The following is a 17765-nucleotide window of genomic DNA, read 5'->3' on the forward strand; positions in this document are numbered from 1 at the left end:
AAAAACGTTTAAGGAAGGTACTATCAAAAACTAGTCCTTTATGGTTAGAATCGCCCAAAACTAAACAAAAACCGAAATTTTCGCAGGGTTTTCGATTTTTGACAAAGTTGCGTTCGGTGCTCGAGGTCACCAACTTGGATTATTCATTGGATCAACATCATAAATAAGTCTGCAAAAAATCAGAACCACCGGATTTGACGCAAACGCTAAATGTATAATTTTACTGTATTAACAGACGCATAAGTAAGTTTTTTAATATCGCGTACCAACCAACATATGACTCATATGAGTTCTACATAATAGTACTTCTGACGTCTAGATTCCGTGGTATTACAAGGTGATAAATAAAACTCAGTTGGTCAGTTATGTGCTCTGCGACCCGCCCGGACGCCATGACAGTTGACAACCGAATGTCGACTTGCAGGTAGTTCGCATTGCACTTTTATTGTGTAAACGTCACAGTACTTATCACAGAAGGAGTTGGTAGAACCAAATTCTCTTTTTGGCAAAGTTCAATCAAGAGTTGTTTTAAAATAATCCACTCGTTTTTTGTAATATATTTTTGACCAAATTTGAATAAGTTAAAATTTAAAAACTGCCAAGAGTACGTCGAGACATAGGTACCTACTTAATCAATAAGCAGTAAGCATGTTGGGTTCCGTAGCCGCTAACCATTTATCTCGTAGGTACAAAGTAAGAAGTAAACAGCACAAAAACAGACATAAATTTTTCGCTCGTAATGAAATATTGTAAGACTCATGGCAACAGCACTGCTTTCGGTCGATCCATTGTTATAGTGATATAGTCGATTATATGTACCTATTAGTGTCCGACCGAAACAAGTTTTTTTGCCGTCATTTGCCGTTATTTTAAACGTCAAACTTCTATGAAATTATGACTTATAAAAAATAACTGTTGCACTGCTTGGGCTATCAAAATCGCTGCAGACTTTTCTTGGTCTAACTCTACCTTATTTACGATTTTCGTAGGACCGAAAAGGTTTATACCGACAAGTGGTATTGTTGGAATCAGCATGGTCTGGTTGACCTAGAAGTGGTGGAATGAGTTTTTATGACGTCATAAAATCGGCAGTACTAAGTTTTTAACTTTTTTCTTTTAAACATAACATGCGGGGTACCAAATGAAAGGGCATTGTGAGTAGATTACAAATATGTAACATAATAACATTTTCACTACTTGGTCTAACAAATTAGAAGAAAACGTCAAAAAATTACACAATGCAGAGTTGATTTTGAACTGCTGTACATTGAAAACTACATATGTAGGTACTGAATGGATTATTCTAAAATACATACCAAGTGACAGTGAATATTCTCTTTATAATGTTCAACAATAATTAGACAGAAATATTAAAAAATAAGAGATATAGGTACATCAATTTCCAAATAATAATAGGGTCCTAATGCCCTAGAACTTTTTAAAGACCTTTCATAAAGGCTCATCGACTTCACTGGTGACCGAAGAGCTGGCAGCTTTCTCGCTCAACGTATTAGCTTCGCAATACAGCGGGGAAATGCTGCCAGCGTCCTCGGCACCATGCCAAAGGGGCCCAATTTCTTAGACGTATTTTAATTTAATTTTATTTTATTTTATTTAGTATTAGTTTTTAGTTTTATTTTATAGATAAGTTAGTTTATTTTATTTTTAATGTTTGTATCTACCTTATAAATAAATTACATCATTAAAAAAATAATAATAATATTTTGTTGTGTTTTGTAAGTGTTTTTATATTTTACTTTTATACTCACATTGTAAAACCCTAACCTAAGACCCTAATTGAATAAAGAGAATAATAATAATAATCATAATCATTTCCATCAACTCTCAATAGCCCTTACACCCTGGCGGGTGCTGCCTCTGCGTGCGTCCCATGACACGGGCAAGGGCAGCATCCGCTCGGTGTACCCCTTACATTTCATTAAAGTGTCAAAAGGGCCTCTACGTGTTGGCTTCGGCTCCGCGCACGCCTCCCAAAGGTCCGGAACACCATTGTTCCGTGATGGGAAAGACATACAAATAATAATCATATTAATTTGAATAACAGTATAATTTTCTGTTATGGGAAACTTCTAAAATACTATTTTTTAACTGAAAACATGAGGTATTAAATGAAAGCGATTTATGAGTAATTTACAAATATATAACATACTATACAATTTCCAGTATCTGGGCGTTTAAATATATTTGTAATCTACTGACAAAGCCCTTTCTTTTCATACCCCACATGTTATGTTTTCAGTAAAAAGAATAGTATTTAGTAGTCTACTGTAACAGAAATTGATACTGTTATTTAACTTGATGTACTTTTCTTGTTTTTGGATATATTTGGTTAATTATTTTTAGACATAGTATAGAGAATATTCACAGTCATTTTGTATACATTTTGAACTAATCCATTCAGCCATTTTCAATTTAGAGCAGTACAAATACAACTCTGGATTGTATGATTTTTGAAAGTTTTCAATTGCCGATTTTATAACGTCATAAAAACTCATTGCACCACTTTATGAAGCGACAACATGCATTTTGATAATCAGTAGACCATGCTTTCTTTGCGCCGCTAAAGCAGAGATGCTCACGCTGGCTGAGGCATGTGCATCGAATGCAACCTTCTCTTTGCCGCGGCGTGTTTTGCTTGGCGCCATAGCTGATGCCAAGAGAAGTGTCGGTCGGCCGATGCTACGGCATAAGGACTGCGCCAAGCGAGACATGCACTCCTTCAACATCCCGGTTCATAAATGGGAGGAGCTTGCCGAGGACAGAGATAAGTGGCGCAAACTGGTGTTCGACAGTCGTAAAATCCACGATGACGCTTGGTTTAAGACACTCGCAAGTAAGCGAGCCAAGCGTCATCAGCCTGAAATCTGTTCGCCACGGCACACTACACCTGCCTGTTTTGCGGTGGTGGTTGCCGCTGCCGTATTGGCTTATACAGCCATGAAAAATGTTGTAGCCCTGCCTGACACTGTTTGTATAATCTGCAATAGACTGAAAGGCCTATGATGAGACCATGTAGATTTCAACAATAACACTTGTCGGTATAAACCTGCTTAGTCCTACGAAAGTTGCTATTCTTCAACTTGGCCACTCCACTATTTATACACATTAAGACTGCGTCAACCGTCCGGTGGCGCCTTGATTAGGGGAATTGTTTTTTCTGATAAACCAATTAATGTATGTATACATATATCAGTATATTAATATTGTTGTCCTACTTGTTCCTCAACTTTTGATCTTTGTCACATGTTTAATTTCATAGTACGAAGTACCATTTCGTAAGTTTCGGCCCGGCCGAAAGGTTCGGGCGTTTTTTGGCCGAAACCGAAACTACGGCCGAAACATGATTTTTTGGCCGAAACTGGCCGAAACCGAAACCGAAACCGAACCTTCGGTCGGACACTAGTACCTACCTATATACTATTAAATCTCTCAAAACGGCTCCAACGACTTCGATAAAATATACTGGGAACTATAATTAGATGATTATGTTATCTTTCAGAAAGTAATTGTGTAGGTACCTATGCCTAAAATTATGTACGGGAAATTTTTGTTAATACAAATCGTATCAGTAATATAAGCAATTAAGCATGTTGTAACTCGATACCAATAACATTAATTAAGTATGTGATTAAAATGTAGTTTCAAATTATGCATGCAAAATGAGAATGTGCGATATTGCCGCCGTTCTTTTCTCCGCCCGGTTGAGCTTGAGACTTAAAATCACCGTATAACTTAGTATGCAAGCGGGTGCTCGGGAACGAAAATGAAGGTTAATAAAACCTCAGGGTGCTGACACAAGGCGATTCCTTTGAACGATTACTGGCCCGGTAAGCTTACCTCATACCTCTTAAGGAAAGTCGGTTGTTGATGTATACCTACGCAGCATAGTTAGCTATTTCTTAAAACATTTAATTGATCGACTTTTAAGTACGGAAAAAAAAGTAAGTACCTATGTTATGTAAGAATGCTAGCGAACCGTACTCATGATGAAATATGATATAATTTCATACTTGAGCGTTTCTTTTATTTTTTGCCATTTTTATATTTTGTTATTTTTTGCCACTTTTGTGTTATTTCTACTCATATTATTTTATGGCGGTAACAAAAAGGAAAGTTTGAAAAATATATGGAAATTTTAGGACACTTTTTTTCTCTTATAACTATGAAAAGGGCTCGCGATCCTGACTGGAAATAACAAATAACACAAAAGTGGCAAAAACGGTCACAATATATAAAAATGGCGAAAAATAAAAGAAACGCTCACTTTGCCTAATTGTCCAAAATACAACTTTGCCTCTCTTTTGTTTCTTCTTTGAACTCATTTTTTGGCGTTAAATTAACCCAGACCCAGTATAATTCTTACAATTTAATAAATAGTTATTTGTTTTACAAGGGGACAAAGTTGTTGTTTAACCGCTCGTGCTAATATTGATACCCGAGCAAGCGAAAGATTCCAAAATTGAACCACAAGTTCGAAAAATGGAATCTTGAGCGTTGCGAGGGTTTCAAAGCACGAGGGTTAAACAAAATTTGCCCTCGAGTGAAACACAAAAATTTTCACCACACCAACCCGAAGCAAATATTAAATGTAAAATATCAAACAAAATTAAACTAAATCAAATCCAAATGAATGTTATTAAATGTTTATCATCCAAAATCATTATTTAAAAGCCAATTCTACCAGCAAACAGAAGAAAACAACTCAAAATTTGCATTTGATTACTTTGCCTCACATGTGAATAAAATGCAACTTTGCTATCAGTTTTTGAAGTGTAAAGTAAGCCTTTCCGAGTTGGTGTAGTGAAAATAATTTTAAAGATACATAATACCTAACTATACCTGAATCATTCATATCGTGTCCTATATGATGAATTTTTCCTGTTGCGGTATTGAATATTTTCCCAGTTCGAGAATGGGACACGAACCTCATTATTTCTTGTCACGATGTTTTATGCCGCCAGAGACAACCGAGTATGTGAACGTAAATTCCTACGAAAAATATAAATACAGAAAACCGACTATGTGTACGTTGAACTAATTATACAAAATGGAAGGTGTCACTAAGGACCAATAAATAATTAGATCCACACTTGCGAACGGGTCCGATTTCGGGCCCGACCCGACATTGAACTGATGATATTCAAGATAAAACAAAGTACCAAGCATTTTCCCCCGTTCAATTCGAATTGAAACGAAGAGAGAGCGTAACCCTTGTGCTTTTCGAACAATTCATGTATCTGGGTTTCCCTAGGTTTTGTTTACGTCGAACAAAGCACATTTCCTTGCAACTCAGAACTTAAAATAACAGAAATTGTATGTACTTACTCTATAGGTAGGTAGTTGAGTATTATACTAACAGCACAGGAGTGTTTAGTAGGTACATAAAATGCGAGGTAGAGTTAGACCAAGATATGTCTGCACTATTTTGATAGCAACGCAGTGCAAATGTTATTTAATACGTCATAATTTAGTAGAAGTTTGACGTTTAAAATATTACTTGCACTGCGTGTACCATCAAAAATGGACTTATCTTGGTCTAACTCTATCTGAACGAAACTATTTCGAAGTAAGTATTCAAAACCAAAAAGTACGGGCCACTTTGTATGGAATTATCCATATAAAGTAAAACGTTTTCTTTACTCTTAAGTGTATTTTAGATAGGAACAAAAATTACGGGATATCGTAATCCTTAAATTGTAACAGTATTCTGTAATAAAACTGATAGTAATTTACCCCTAGTTACTAGCCAGTCTCGTGTCACAGTTAGAATAGTATAAATGTCACATGGGCTAAGAAACATAGTGCAAAAAGTGTCATTTTTCTTCTAAAGCTTCAAACTCTGTAGGATTCTCATCACGCCCCGGCCAATGCCAGAGACGTCGCCGCAGCCGGGCACACCGTTGCGCCATGTGTAGCGCAGCTCGTATAAATACCCGGCGATGCCGATCTTAGAGTATCAGTCCTTTGCTTTATCATCAACGAGCAAGCAACACCAAAACAAAACCAACAAAATGATGAAGATTGTAAGTGCATATTTGATTGTTAAAAACCAACAGATACTTGGAACAATTTAAACAGTTTCCTGATATTTTTAGAAAAAATGTACAATTTTTTTGTCATCTTTCAGATCGTAATCATCTCTGCCCTGGTCGCTATCGCCGCCGCTAAGCCGGACGTGTTGGCAGCACCTGTGGTGGCAGCTGCCCCCGCGCCGCTGGTGGCGGCCCCCGTGGTCACGGCCTCCAGCTCGCAGTACTACCACCGCTTCAACAACGGGCTGGCCGCGTACGTGGCCGCGCCTGCTTCATATGTCGCATCCGCGCCCTACGTGGCGGCCTCGGCTCCGTACGTCGCAGCGCCCTACGTTGCTGCCCCGTACCCTTACTCCGCTTCCGTTGTCGCCGTTTAAATTGAACTTAGCCATGACTCGTTTATGATATTTGGAATACAGTTTGCTTACCCCGGAATTGTGTTTTATAAATGCTCATGTCAACATTAGTAGATACCTAAGCTTCCTTAGCGGATTAGATAAAATAACAGGGAAGACAACCCTGAAGCAGACTGAACATAATGAGAAAATATTGTTCCTGTGTACATTTATGTTTTATAGTTTTAACGGAAAGATTTATTTATGTTTCGTACAAACGTACGTATACCTAAACATAAATCTCACAGCTACTAGCTTGATTTCAATATCCATCTTTATCTAAGCGGCAAAGCAGAGTGATCAATATGCTTCCGAGGACAGCTTCTCCATACAATCGTACTGCTGCATTTTCGTCTCTGGATAGAAAGTATGGTTATACAATTTGATATGTAACTACTGATATGCCCCTTCGTTTGATATTTTTTTAGATTTTTTTATAATATTATTATGTAAATTATAAAAGTAAAGAGCTTTTAAAACTACTCGTCGTCTACTAAGTATCGTCTTAATGTGCCAGCTGCTAGCCACTATTACATTTTATATATAAGTAGACAACTATTACATTCTTATCACAAAGCTACATTTATAACAGAATTTGAGACAAGCGCCCGCATAGGACGAGGAGAGCATTTAGAGCCGTCTTTTACCGTGACCACATTTCTCCCTTCCTATTGGGAAAAGCGGTCAGGTTACTTGCACAGTGTACAAACAAAGTATTTAGGTATTTACAAAACTGAAAAAATGCATCAAAATATGTCGACTCAATCAGAAACTTACGTATTTCGAATACCTATGGCGTAGTTATTTACAAATTCTCTGAAAGCAGTGACATCATTTTATATGCGTAGGTTATTAACGTAAACATGCAACTCATTATGGTAAATATTCCAGTGACTAAGTAGTTTATTTAATTTGCAGACTATACAAGTAATTGAGATTTTATTAGTTTATCTATAGGTACCTATATCTGATACATTACTGCGAAACCTACACAGAGAAGCCCCTTTTTTACATTCTCTTTTACTCAGGATTTCTTTATTCTGGATAACATAGTTCAGATGCAAAAACAAGCCGAACTTATAACTAGGAAGGAAAGGAAACTATTTGCACCGAAAATAATTGCACAGTCAATTACATAACTGCGTCACGGGTCATAGTCATAGGAGTTACGAATTCTAGGAAACCGATACTAAAACCATGAAGTAAATTGTTCCACTTCCATATAATTCCCACAGCTGCGATACAATAAGAATAAAACACTATTATGCCTCCATTGCTCCCGACTTTGCTCGTCACGTATACCTCACACAGTCGCTAAAACGCAAATAAAAGTCCAAAATACGTCACAAATCTATATTCATCAACAGGAACCTATTGCAAAATTCTGTACCGTCAGTTTAATTAAGTGGAGATTAAGGAATAAGTTTGGTTTTTTATTTTGAATAACTTTAAGAGAATATTCCTCATGTATCAAATTTATTTTCAATTCTCTTTTTTTATTTTAAACTTCAATCTCGTAAACCATAAAAGTTATTACTTTTACTACATCCCTTCTTACTTTTTAACCGACTTCACGATTTCTCATAACATAAACAACGAACAATCATAATAAATGAGTAATGTTAGTAGAGTAGTATCAAATAGTCACTGTTTATTTCCTGTTATAACTACCACAGTCAAGCAGTCTGGATCAAAGTCACCAGTTGCAGGTTGAGAGCTTAAAACATTAGACGTGTTCATGAAATTTTGACGTAGGTACCTACTTAATTCTGAAACCTGTTTAGTGTTGACTTATTAATAAGTTATTAAGTGAAAACAGACATTAGTGATGACAAGCAAGGATAACTAAACCGACAATGAATATTACAACTGAAAACTACAGTGAAACCAATAACCTTCCAAACGATGCCACAATAACAACGCTTTCAACTCCGCCTTTTGAAGGATTAGACCCAGGAGAAAATGGTACATTACCAGAAAGCGGTTATAATGATACCATATTTGCTTCTCCTGAAGAACCGGACTTACAACTAACATTTGAAGTGCTAAACATAGTGGCAATTATTATGATGTTTGCAGAACTGTTATTGACTATTATAGCAATTGCAAAACTAAAACAATGGAGAAGAAATTACAGGAACCTGATGTTGACACAAATTAGCTTGGCGCGGCTTTTACAACGCATCATAAGCTATGCCATTTTTTTGGAAAAGAAGCCAAATATTTTCGATAATAGTAAGCAACCTTGTCTAGCGTACCTTACCTTGATTACTTATTTCAATTTTGTTACAATATTTCTTGTATTCTTTCTCATTAAACACATGCATGATTCTTTAATAGTGATATTTGTTAAAATCAGCAAAAGCCGTTTCTATAAAGTATCGATATTTGCGTGGCTATTTCCTATTCCTCTTACTACCACTTGGGTCGCATTCGTTGTTTATGATGTTTTCGACAAGTTTTTGGTGGACGTGATATTTTGTACTTTATTTAAATGGACATTTACTTTGATGGGCACTATTCTCTACATTTGTATTTTACGCAAGATCTTGAAAGATAAATGTAGACAGTTTGCAAGAAGTTTGACGATCATTACATTTATGTTATGTTTAATAATCAATATGTATGCGATAACAGCAGATATTTCCAGATTAGTTAGATGTTATTTACTTTTAGTAATTAAGTACATAACGGGGTTCATTTTAAATAGTCTGGTTTTATGTTTGTATATTGCACTTATATCATCTAATTTTAAGCATCGTGTTAAACATTCTGACGCTATTTCGAACTACAGTGTGGGTGTTATAAATAAAGAGGTCCAACCAGGTGTGGAGAGATAAATTTGAGTCACAAATAATGCTCGATGTTAATTTTAAGTGAAAAGTTATAAAACTGTGATTATAATTTTTAATATTGCAACATTTGCAACCACAATCATGTACAGGAATGCTTAGAGTAACTAAGTATTATACATTATGCTTTAAATATGCCTGACTGGATGTCACTTTTATTTATTGTTACAATGCAGAGGGCACAAAAAATATTACATGTGTTTCAGAATTCCGGAGGATTTTTTGTTTGTTTAGAAACTTTTAATTAAGTCAATTTTGAGAGGAGGCTTGTGCCCAGCAGTGGGATGTATATAGGCTGAATTATTATTATTATTTATATACAGGATGGCCAAAAAATAAGTGCATTCCCGTTGCCAGGGAGGTTTTGGGATTATACTGAGCAACTGTTACTATGGGACCAACCCCGAAATTGAAAAAGAAAAATATGGCTGTTTCATACATTTTAGCTGTTCCATTTTCTATTGGAGGGTATTTTTTTTACGCGATTTCGGGGTTGGTCCCATAGTAAAGGTTGCTCAGTATAATCCCAAAACCTCCCTAGCGACTGGAATGCACTTATTTTTTTTACACCGTGTATAAGTAAATTTTAAAGAACCCACAAGGTACATATTTCCAACCATCTCGCTATGGCAAAAACCCCAACCGCAGTTACGTGCGTCAATGCTTAGTAGGTATTTGTTATGATTATACCTAACCATTAATTAAATATTTCAAAGAATTTATTGGCTATTAGCTAAAGTACAGATTAGGGTATTGTTTTCCTGGTTCATATAATTAATTAATGAAATACCACAAAGCTGCTTTTCATTTATTTATTTACTCGTATTTGTAGTATCGTGTAGTGGGGTACTGCAATTTGTATAAATTTTAAACTACAAGGATTTTTTGGGCACCTTTCATATATTCTTTTAAGGTTGGACCTACATGAGTAGAAGGAGAAGGTACATTCGCGCTTTCAATAATCGATGTTACCCCACAAGTCAAAGTACCTAACCTCAACATACGGTACCGCACGTACATCCAATTTCAAACTCGGGATTATAACTCCCAACATAATTATTTATAGGAATTGAGTTAATTAAAATTTTTGAATAGGGTAATGTCGGCTCCCTTCCCATGATTCGCTCCTTACCAATTGTGGTCCATGTGTATGGAGTTTAGTACAGGTAAGTCAGCTGTGCTGATGTTACTTACGTACGGTTGTTATGGGTAGTGGGACAGAATAAGGTTGAGTTAAGGTTGTTTTAGACAAAATAAACGACTGTGGGAATAAAATAAAAATTTAATGTAGGATCACAATAGAACATATGTTTTTTTAGATTAAAACTATCATAATTTAAAAGCTGTTTGTAGTTTCGCGCGGACAATCGTTTTAATACTACACATTTATCATCGAGAAATGCACGTCAACCCTACTTAATATGATATTTCACTATCTTAGAAAGCCAGCATTAGTTAGATACACGATAGGTGCTTAGATTCACGTGAATGCCAAATTGCTGTCTCATCATTAAACTGTACAGAACGATATTTACTAAGAAAACGAATTATAAATATATGAATTATTTAACAATAATTAAAATTCGTATTTATACAACCAACCACCTTTGTAATTGATAACGACTTTTCGGAACTGAGACATTTTATTTACATCTGTACGAATAGCCGCGAATGGGTTAATGTCACGGTGATGGGATGGACGGATGGGGCGCGCTGAGCTTAGCACACAGTACGAGTAAGCGCGGGCGCAGACGCGGACCCGGACGCGCGCGCGAACGCTTAAGCGCAGCTACAAGCGCAACGCTTCACGCGCTTCTCAGGCTGCAAAAGCGCGTCCACACTGCGCACTGAGCGAGGCTGCATGTCTGAAATACAAACAGGGAAATATAGGTAAATTACTTATATTAACTAGTTAGGCAAAAATAAATTATTGTCATTAAAATCATAATGCAATAAAAATGCTTCTATATTACGTTACGTTATAATGGTATTTAATTTAAGTATCGCTAATTATAATCAAATTTACAAAACAATTTATAATAAATTCTATGAAACCCATCAAATATTTATTTCTTAAGATACTAGTAATAAATAATTTAAAGGTATTACTTACAATGCGGTCTCTCCTCCATTGACATTTCTTGTGGCAGTAGCAGAGTGCGCGGCGCGCGGGGGGGAAGCGCGGGCGCGTCCTGTGCGGGGGCGGCTTGCGCCTCGGCCTGTCGGCGTTGTTCCTCTTGCGCCTCCGCTTCCGCTTCAGCCTCCGCTGCCGCAGCCAGCGTGTTGACGATCGTTTTCACCTGAAAAAATGAGCATTTACGAATTCAATTAGAATGCAATAAGAGGAGCAATTTTAACTTCGTGAAAGGGTACGGGTCAACCGCAGCCGGTCTTGACCTATATACTTGTGCGCAAACTTTTATACAGAAAATATATTTCTACAGCCGGGCATACGCCCTGCTACCGAAAATGCTAAATAAAATGTACCATCTTTTAAAAAATACCTAAGTAAGCAATAAACATACAAACTGATTACTGATTAATTAGAACGGATAAATACTGAGTAAACATGGAGTAAACAATTGCCGTAAGTACCTATCCCACAAGCTGACCGGCATTTCATTGACTCGAGTTAGGTAACTGAAACGCGAACAAGGACGAAAAGTAATTTCATTATTTCTATCTAAAATTTCTTTTTAACCTTCATAGCCTTTGACATGCAAAAGAGATAGCTTTGATTAACGTAATTTTCCAATACCCGGTACTGCAAACTCCTGGTTATTATTCTTTGGCATAATACTAAAACAGACAGCTTATTTAAACTTAAACATTCTATGTAAGTATCTTTATTCTTACTTTTACAAATTAAGGTTTTCCTTTCATTTATTCAGTTCGTGAAATTATTTTATAGTCGATATTATTAGTCATGCATAAGTTGCTATGGAAAATATCTAAATCACCAATATACCTATGTGCCTATTCAATTTCCTCGTGGATCCTGACTCAGATTAGAACCAGATTCCTATGGGACCACCATGGAGGGACCTATGTATTACTTATGTAGGTATCTCTTTTCAAAGAAAACGGATGACGAGTCTCGGCATTATCAGCGAACATGATTAATACATAAAAAATATACCTTATCTACCTGCAGCCCTTTGGAGTCCCTCGGTTTTTGCTGTCACGCAGCAAGATAAAGGAAATATGGCAGAATGCATTTTTAAAAACTATTTTCCGAAGAAACGATTGTACATTTGTGTTTATGAAAACCATGACTCAAATTCATATTCAGTACACTCTATATTACTACTAACTATGAGTAAAATGTTAATTCATGTTTACTTGAATCACTGAATTACAAAGGTGACGCCATGGACTTTATGACAGAGTTTTCCCAAACAATCGGAATAGTAAACACAGTTAAACAATGTTGGGTGTTCTTTGTCAGTTACTATTTAGGTACTCTTGCGGTAGGCAGTTTTCGTAGGAGGGGAGCCAATCAAAAAACTTTAATAAAATGTACTCTATTTCTATAAAGCTTAAGTTTAATTTCACTTGGTAAGGAGTAGGCGTCACAAGCCCGGTTTCACCGAAATCGAAAAAACCGGAAAAACCGGGTTTACAGCCAATTGCGAAAACCGGGTTTTAACTTTGATAAAACCGGCTTTTTCGAGTTTTTCGATTTTTAGTTTAATTATTTTGATGAGCAACAAGAGCTTCAGAGTTTACTATTATATTATTTAGAACAATACAATATGTTATAAGTACGCACTAATTGTATAAATAAACAGCTATTTTCACTAAATTTCCCTTAATTTCCCTAGGTTAACGTTGTAGTAGTAACGCTCATTGATGGACACCTCGGTCTTGGTAGTGCTGGGGCACAAGCGCCACCGAGAGATAGTCATCTAATAGATATTAGGACCTGGACCTGGAAATTTCCAAGCTGTCGTCTTGTGTCACAAGGGTCAGGTCATCAGCATAAGCAAACATCCGCGAGGTGGTGTTAGGCGGGATACGACTCAACCATCGGTACCTATTTTCAGACCTATGACAACTAATACTGGGCGGTGTTGAGAATGTGGGAAATCCGCAAGCACGTACCGCTCGGCGGCCATGGGGTACCGTCTATTGCTTTTGTTGTGAAGACTGGGTCCGGGTTGTGGTCACTTCTCCATCGAGCTCCTTTGAACGTTCCTTTGACTTTGTTAGAAACGGCTAAAAAAGTGTTGTTCCTATCTGCCTAGTCTATGAACGCCTCCCCGCTGGCATCAGATTTCCTATATCCCCAGCTGGTATGGTATCTATTCAAGTCTCAAATGTAAAGGGATGGATGTTCCCAGTAAGGAAGGCGTGGAATACGCCAGCAGCTACGTGTGGAGGCTTATATATGTTGCATATCCTCGTTTCGCCGATTTGAATAATCGTGGTGGCGATGTTGCTGCCGTCGATGTTATTTGAAATCACGTTAACCAGGGCAGTAAGTGAAGACTGGGCATATGTTGTGGTTCTACATTGTTTATGGTGTAATGATTAATGCCGCTACCAAATCGAATCCCGGTATATTACCTCGTTTAGTGAGTTGGGCATCATCAGCGGTGTATGTTTCCAGAAGGAGGACTGTGTCAACACCATTGTCATGTAATATTTTTCTTAGGCATTCCGTTTTAGAATTGCTTAAAATCCTTAATGATGGAATTTGATGGCCTTAGTAAAAATAAAGTAGGTAAATAGGTAATATTAAAGCATTTATTCTAAAAATACTTGCTTATTTTACAAATTAATACGTAAAATCGAAATCACCGAAAAAACCGGAAACCCGGTTTTGCTGTTTCACAAAAACCGAAAAACCGGTTTTCTAAAATACGCACGGTTTTGTGACCCCTAGTAAGGAGGAAGGAATAAGATGGATAGATAAGTATTAGCCCACCTCTTGCATATCATTGTCCATCTGGTTCTCGCGGCGCTGGTCGGCGGCGGCGTCCTCGGCGGTGCGGTGGATCACGTGGATGTCTTCAGGCGTCAGACCCCACGGCAGGTTCATCTGCACTGGGCTGCCCTCCATGTTCACCTTCTGCACCTGAACACATAGTTAGCTTACTATAATATATGGATACTAAGATCTACAGAACTGCTATGGTAACGGGTAATAACGATATAAAATTGAGAATAAATTAAAATTAGACAAGTTTTTTTATTTTTTTATGGAACCAATGCTGCTCAGTGCGTCCTTCTGCCACTAAATACAACCTATACTAAAGCGTGTATAAAAATATGTATGATGATGTAAATGTAAATGCTGACTATATTTAGTCACACTCAGACTGACATCTCCGATTACCGGACAGATGTAACCCTGTCCCTCTCGTCCATTAGCGATCCGAATCCTAACTTTCCTACATATTATGTAATAGAGTTAGACCAAGAAAAGTCTGCAACGATTTTGATAGCACACGCAGTGCAAGTGTTATTTTAAACGTCAACCCCGCAGATTTTCTCGTGAATATGTACAGCGTGTCCATATTTAGTTATTATTGTATCTACAAGAAATAAGATAATTTTCCTACTTACTAACAATAGATATGCCAGAACAAGCCTCTATGAAATTTACACTTTGTCAATTCGTAGGTAAGTAAAGTCGTCAACTGTTTAATACCTACTTAAATTATCTTCTACAAACCATTAACATTATACCTATTTATTGTTATTTTATTAAATTGTTCGTTCATTTTGTTCTCTCCACATTCTAAAACAAAAAAGTCATTCAACTTATAAAGTCTCCCAACTTCCGATTTATCTAAAACAGGAAAACCGTTTCTGAATGAATATAAGTTTTAATGGAATTTATTAATTGTTTGATGTCAGCAGTTTATGTTTGATGTTATTATTCTGCTCAGTATTCATTTAAGCTCAATCGGAAATCGGGAAGTGGGTCAAATTTAGCTTCCAAGATTTGACCCACACTAACGAAAAACATTCATACAGGGCAAGTTAAATAAAAGCTTGTAAAAATAGTGATATTTATATTTTCAATAGATGTTATGCTTTTATTATGCGTGATGGAGCTTTAAGGATGACTCACGCTAGACCAGGCCGAGCCCGGGCCGAGTCAACCGACATGTCATTTTCTATGTCGGCTGATCGATGATCACGTGGTGCTATCCATAGAAATGTGCTATCCACAAATATAAATATAAATACCTATTCACGGATAATAGCTCAGTGGGTTCCCGCGTAACTAGACCTAAGTACAAACACAGCTTGCCAAAGCCATATGTAAACTTGTCACTCACTGCAAAAAACGCCTATATTATGTGTATCACAATTTATAATAAGTTACCTGACCGTTTTAAAGATATGGATCTCAAACTATTCAAGTCAAACACAAAAATGTGGCTTATTGAAAAATGTTTTTACTGTGTTAATGATTATTTAAGTTACTCATAAGTATTTGTAGTATTTAGTTAATATATAAATATATATGTTGCAAATGTATGTACACCTGAAAAGGTAAAGTCTCAGTGTAACGAATGTGTAATTGTATTTTCGACCTGCAATGTAACCTGATTCTTATATACAATAAAAACTTTGAACTTTGAACTTTTGAACTTTGAACTTTGAAAACGAAGCGCCGGAAGCTCCGGCCTGGCCCCGGCCCGGTCTAGCGTGAGTCATCCTTAATATTAGTATGTACCCGTATTTGTAAGCACGAGAGTATTTCGCTAAATTGATACTACGATACAGCACTCGAATTTAGCACTAAGGGTCAGACAACTCGCAACAACTTAAGTTTTCTTGACGTCGAAAGGGTTAAGATTAATTGCAAGCGTTAATAATTCACAAGTTAGCGCGAACCCAACAACATGATAGAGCGATTTTCTGACACGCAATTTAACAAAACATTAAAGGAAAACAATGGAAGCATTAGTTCATTTATCGAAAGGTTAATGACGAGTTGACTAGATGGTACGTTTTTAATGGATATCACCTTGAATTGAAGATGTTAAGATTAGATTACTTGAGCGTTTCTTTTATTAACACAAAAGTGGCAAAAAAGGTCGCGATATATAAAAATGGCAAAAAATAAAAGAAACGCTCACTTAGGTAATAAATTTAATACCTAAATGTATTACTTCTTATTATAATAAGAAGTAAGTAGCTACGTATAAAAATTAAAGAAACGAACAGTAGATTGCAATATATACGTAAGTATATATACATTAAATAGTGTTATTTAATGTTATTGATCAGTTGATCGGCTAAGGCCCGATTTTGCCAAACTGGAATGAGGACTTAATCTGAGGTCAAACATTAAAATAATAATGGACACCATTACTGTCCATAGTAAAATGTTGAAAAAAGGACCATTCTTGATTAGTTATAATGCCACTAAATACTCTGGAAATAATGTCATAATAATATGAGCTATATTTTTGAATTTGTCATATGAGTTCACGTAAACAATAACAATATCTGTATGTAGAAGTATTTACAAAGGCGATAAATCGATCTAGCTCGTTATCTCTGTGTTCGTCTACATGAGCTAGTCTCCTTCTTCGACCTAGCGTTTTCCCGGCCTGGCGCCAGGGTCCGCTACATCACACACACACACATGAGCTAGTAAAAGTAAAGTAAGTAGTAAAAATAAGTAGTAGTAGTAGTAACGAGCTTATTATTAACCGGGCAACTAAAATATTAAACAGGTACTTTCATTGGGCATATCATAATATAATTTGTCTGTGCATTAATATTTTAGCGCCAAAAATATATATTAGCCTCAAATATAAGCATCATATTATCAAAAAAAATGGCAGCAAAATCAAACCACCCAAAAAAAATATAGGGAACTTAAAGTGATAGGTTGGCGACTAAAATAATAAATTGGCAACTAATATTGTAAAGCGATCATAAAATTTTGTTGTCATCTGGTTGTTCACACCTAAGTAATCAACTATAGTCATAACTGAGCATGTCGTTTCAGCTAGGTAGTATTAACAAGAAAACAGTTAAATTTAATGAATATTGGTCACTTTTTACACAAAACACCTCAAATGAATTTACCAATACGTAATAGTCAGACGTCAGTATACTTATAGTCGAAATTTCTAATCATGAAACGCCTAATGGCCATTATACCATTAGATCTTTAAATTTTTAATTACTAATTTCAATAGTTACCACTGTGTTCTGCTAGAGTCAACAGATAGGTGCGATGACGAGCAAAGCGAGGAGGAGCGTGTTAGGTTGACCGTGTAATGGCCAAACAAAATATTTTAAAAAACTTCATTTTTTAATTAATAGATAGTCGTTTTCTTTTTAAAATGTGCTTCATAAATGGTCTCCAATATAATAATTCAGTTGCCAAATAAATGCTTGGTACCTGCCTAAAAATAATCAAAAGCTGTAACGGCATTAAAATACAACTCATATTGATATATTTTAAGGCTCCGTTTGTGTTGCCAAAC

At 36.3% G+C, this 17765-nt stretch overlaps 3 protein-coding genes across 3 annotated transcripts in view; 2 read left to right on the plus strand and 1 right to left on the minus strand.

Annotated features, from left to right (window-relative positions):
* The first annotated feature begins 5897 nt into the window (after nucleotides 1-5897).
* LOC134795799 (uncharacterized) lies at nucleotides 5898-6484 on the plus strand. Its single transcript, XM_063767733.1, has 2 exons — nucleotides 5898-6044; nucleotides 6149-6484. Exons 1-2 carry the CDS (start codon nucleotides 5961-5963, stop codon nucleotides 6428-6430), a joined length of 366 nt encoding a protein of 121 aa, XP_063623803.1. The 5' UTR covers nucleotides 5898-5960; the 3' UTR covers nucleotides 6431-6484.
* Nucleotides 6485-8196: 1712 nt separating this feature from the next.
* On the plus strand, nucleotides 8197-9350 carry LOC134795800 (uncharacterized). Its single transcript, XM_063767734.1, has one exon. The coding sequence runs from the start codon at nucleotides 8305-8307 to the stop codon at nucleotides 9286-9288; it is 984 nt and encodes a 327-aa protein (XP_063623804.1). The 5' UTR covers nucleotides 8197-8304; the 3' UTR covers nucleotides 9289-9350.
* Nucleotides 9351-10566: 1216 nt separating this feature from the next.
* Nucleotides 10567-17765, minus strand: part of LOC134795527 (uncharacterized) — a 92981-nt gene continuing 85782 nt past the window's right edge. Inside the window, exons 9-11 of the mRNA XM_063767415.1 lie at nucleotides 14231-14380; nucleotides 11414-11600; nucleotides 10567-11165 (exon numbers count right to left, since the gene is read on the minus strand). Coding sequence (XP_063623485.1) covers nucleotides 11080-11165; nucleotides 11414-11600; nucleotides 14231-14380 — 423 coding nt within the window. The 3' untranslated portion in view covers nucleotides 10567-11079. The remainder of the gene's footprint in view (nucleotides 11166-11413; nucleotides 11601-14230; nucleotides 14381-17765) is intronic.

The sequence above is a fragment of the Cydia splendana genome, chromosome 12 (genome assembly GCF_910591565.1).
Source record: "Cydia splendana chromosome 12, ilCydSple1.2, whole genome shotgun sequence".
NCBI lineage: Eukaryota > Metazoa > Arthropoda > Insecta > Lepidoptera > Tortricidae > Cydia > Cydia splendana.

Bases quoted from the DNA above. Each gene is read 5' to 3' on its own strand.
- LOC134795799 (XM_063767733.1), top strand. From the start codon at position 5,961: ATGCCGATCTTAGAGTATCAGTCCTTTGCTTTATCATCAACGAGCAAG. The intron at 6,045-6,148 runs GTAAGTGCATAT...GTCATCTTTCAG, and splicing joins CCAACAAAATGATGAAGATT to ATCGTAATCATCTCTGCCCT.
- LOC134795800 (XM_063767734.1), top strand. From the start codon at position 8,305: ATGAATATTACAACTGAAAACTACAGTGAAACCAATAACCTTCCAAAC.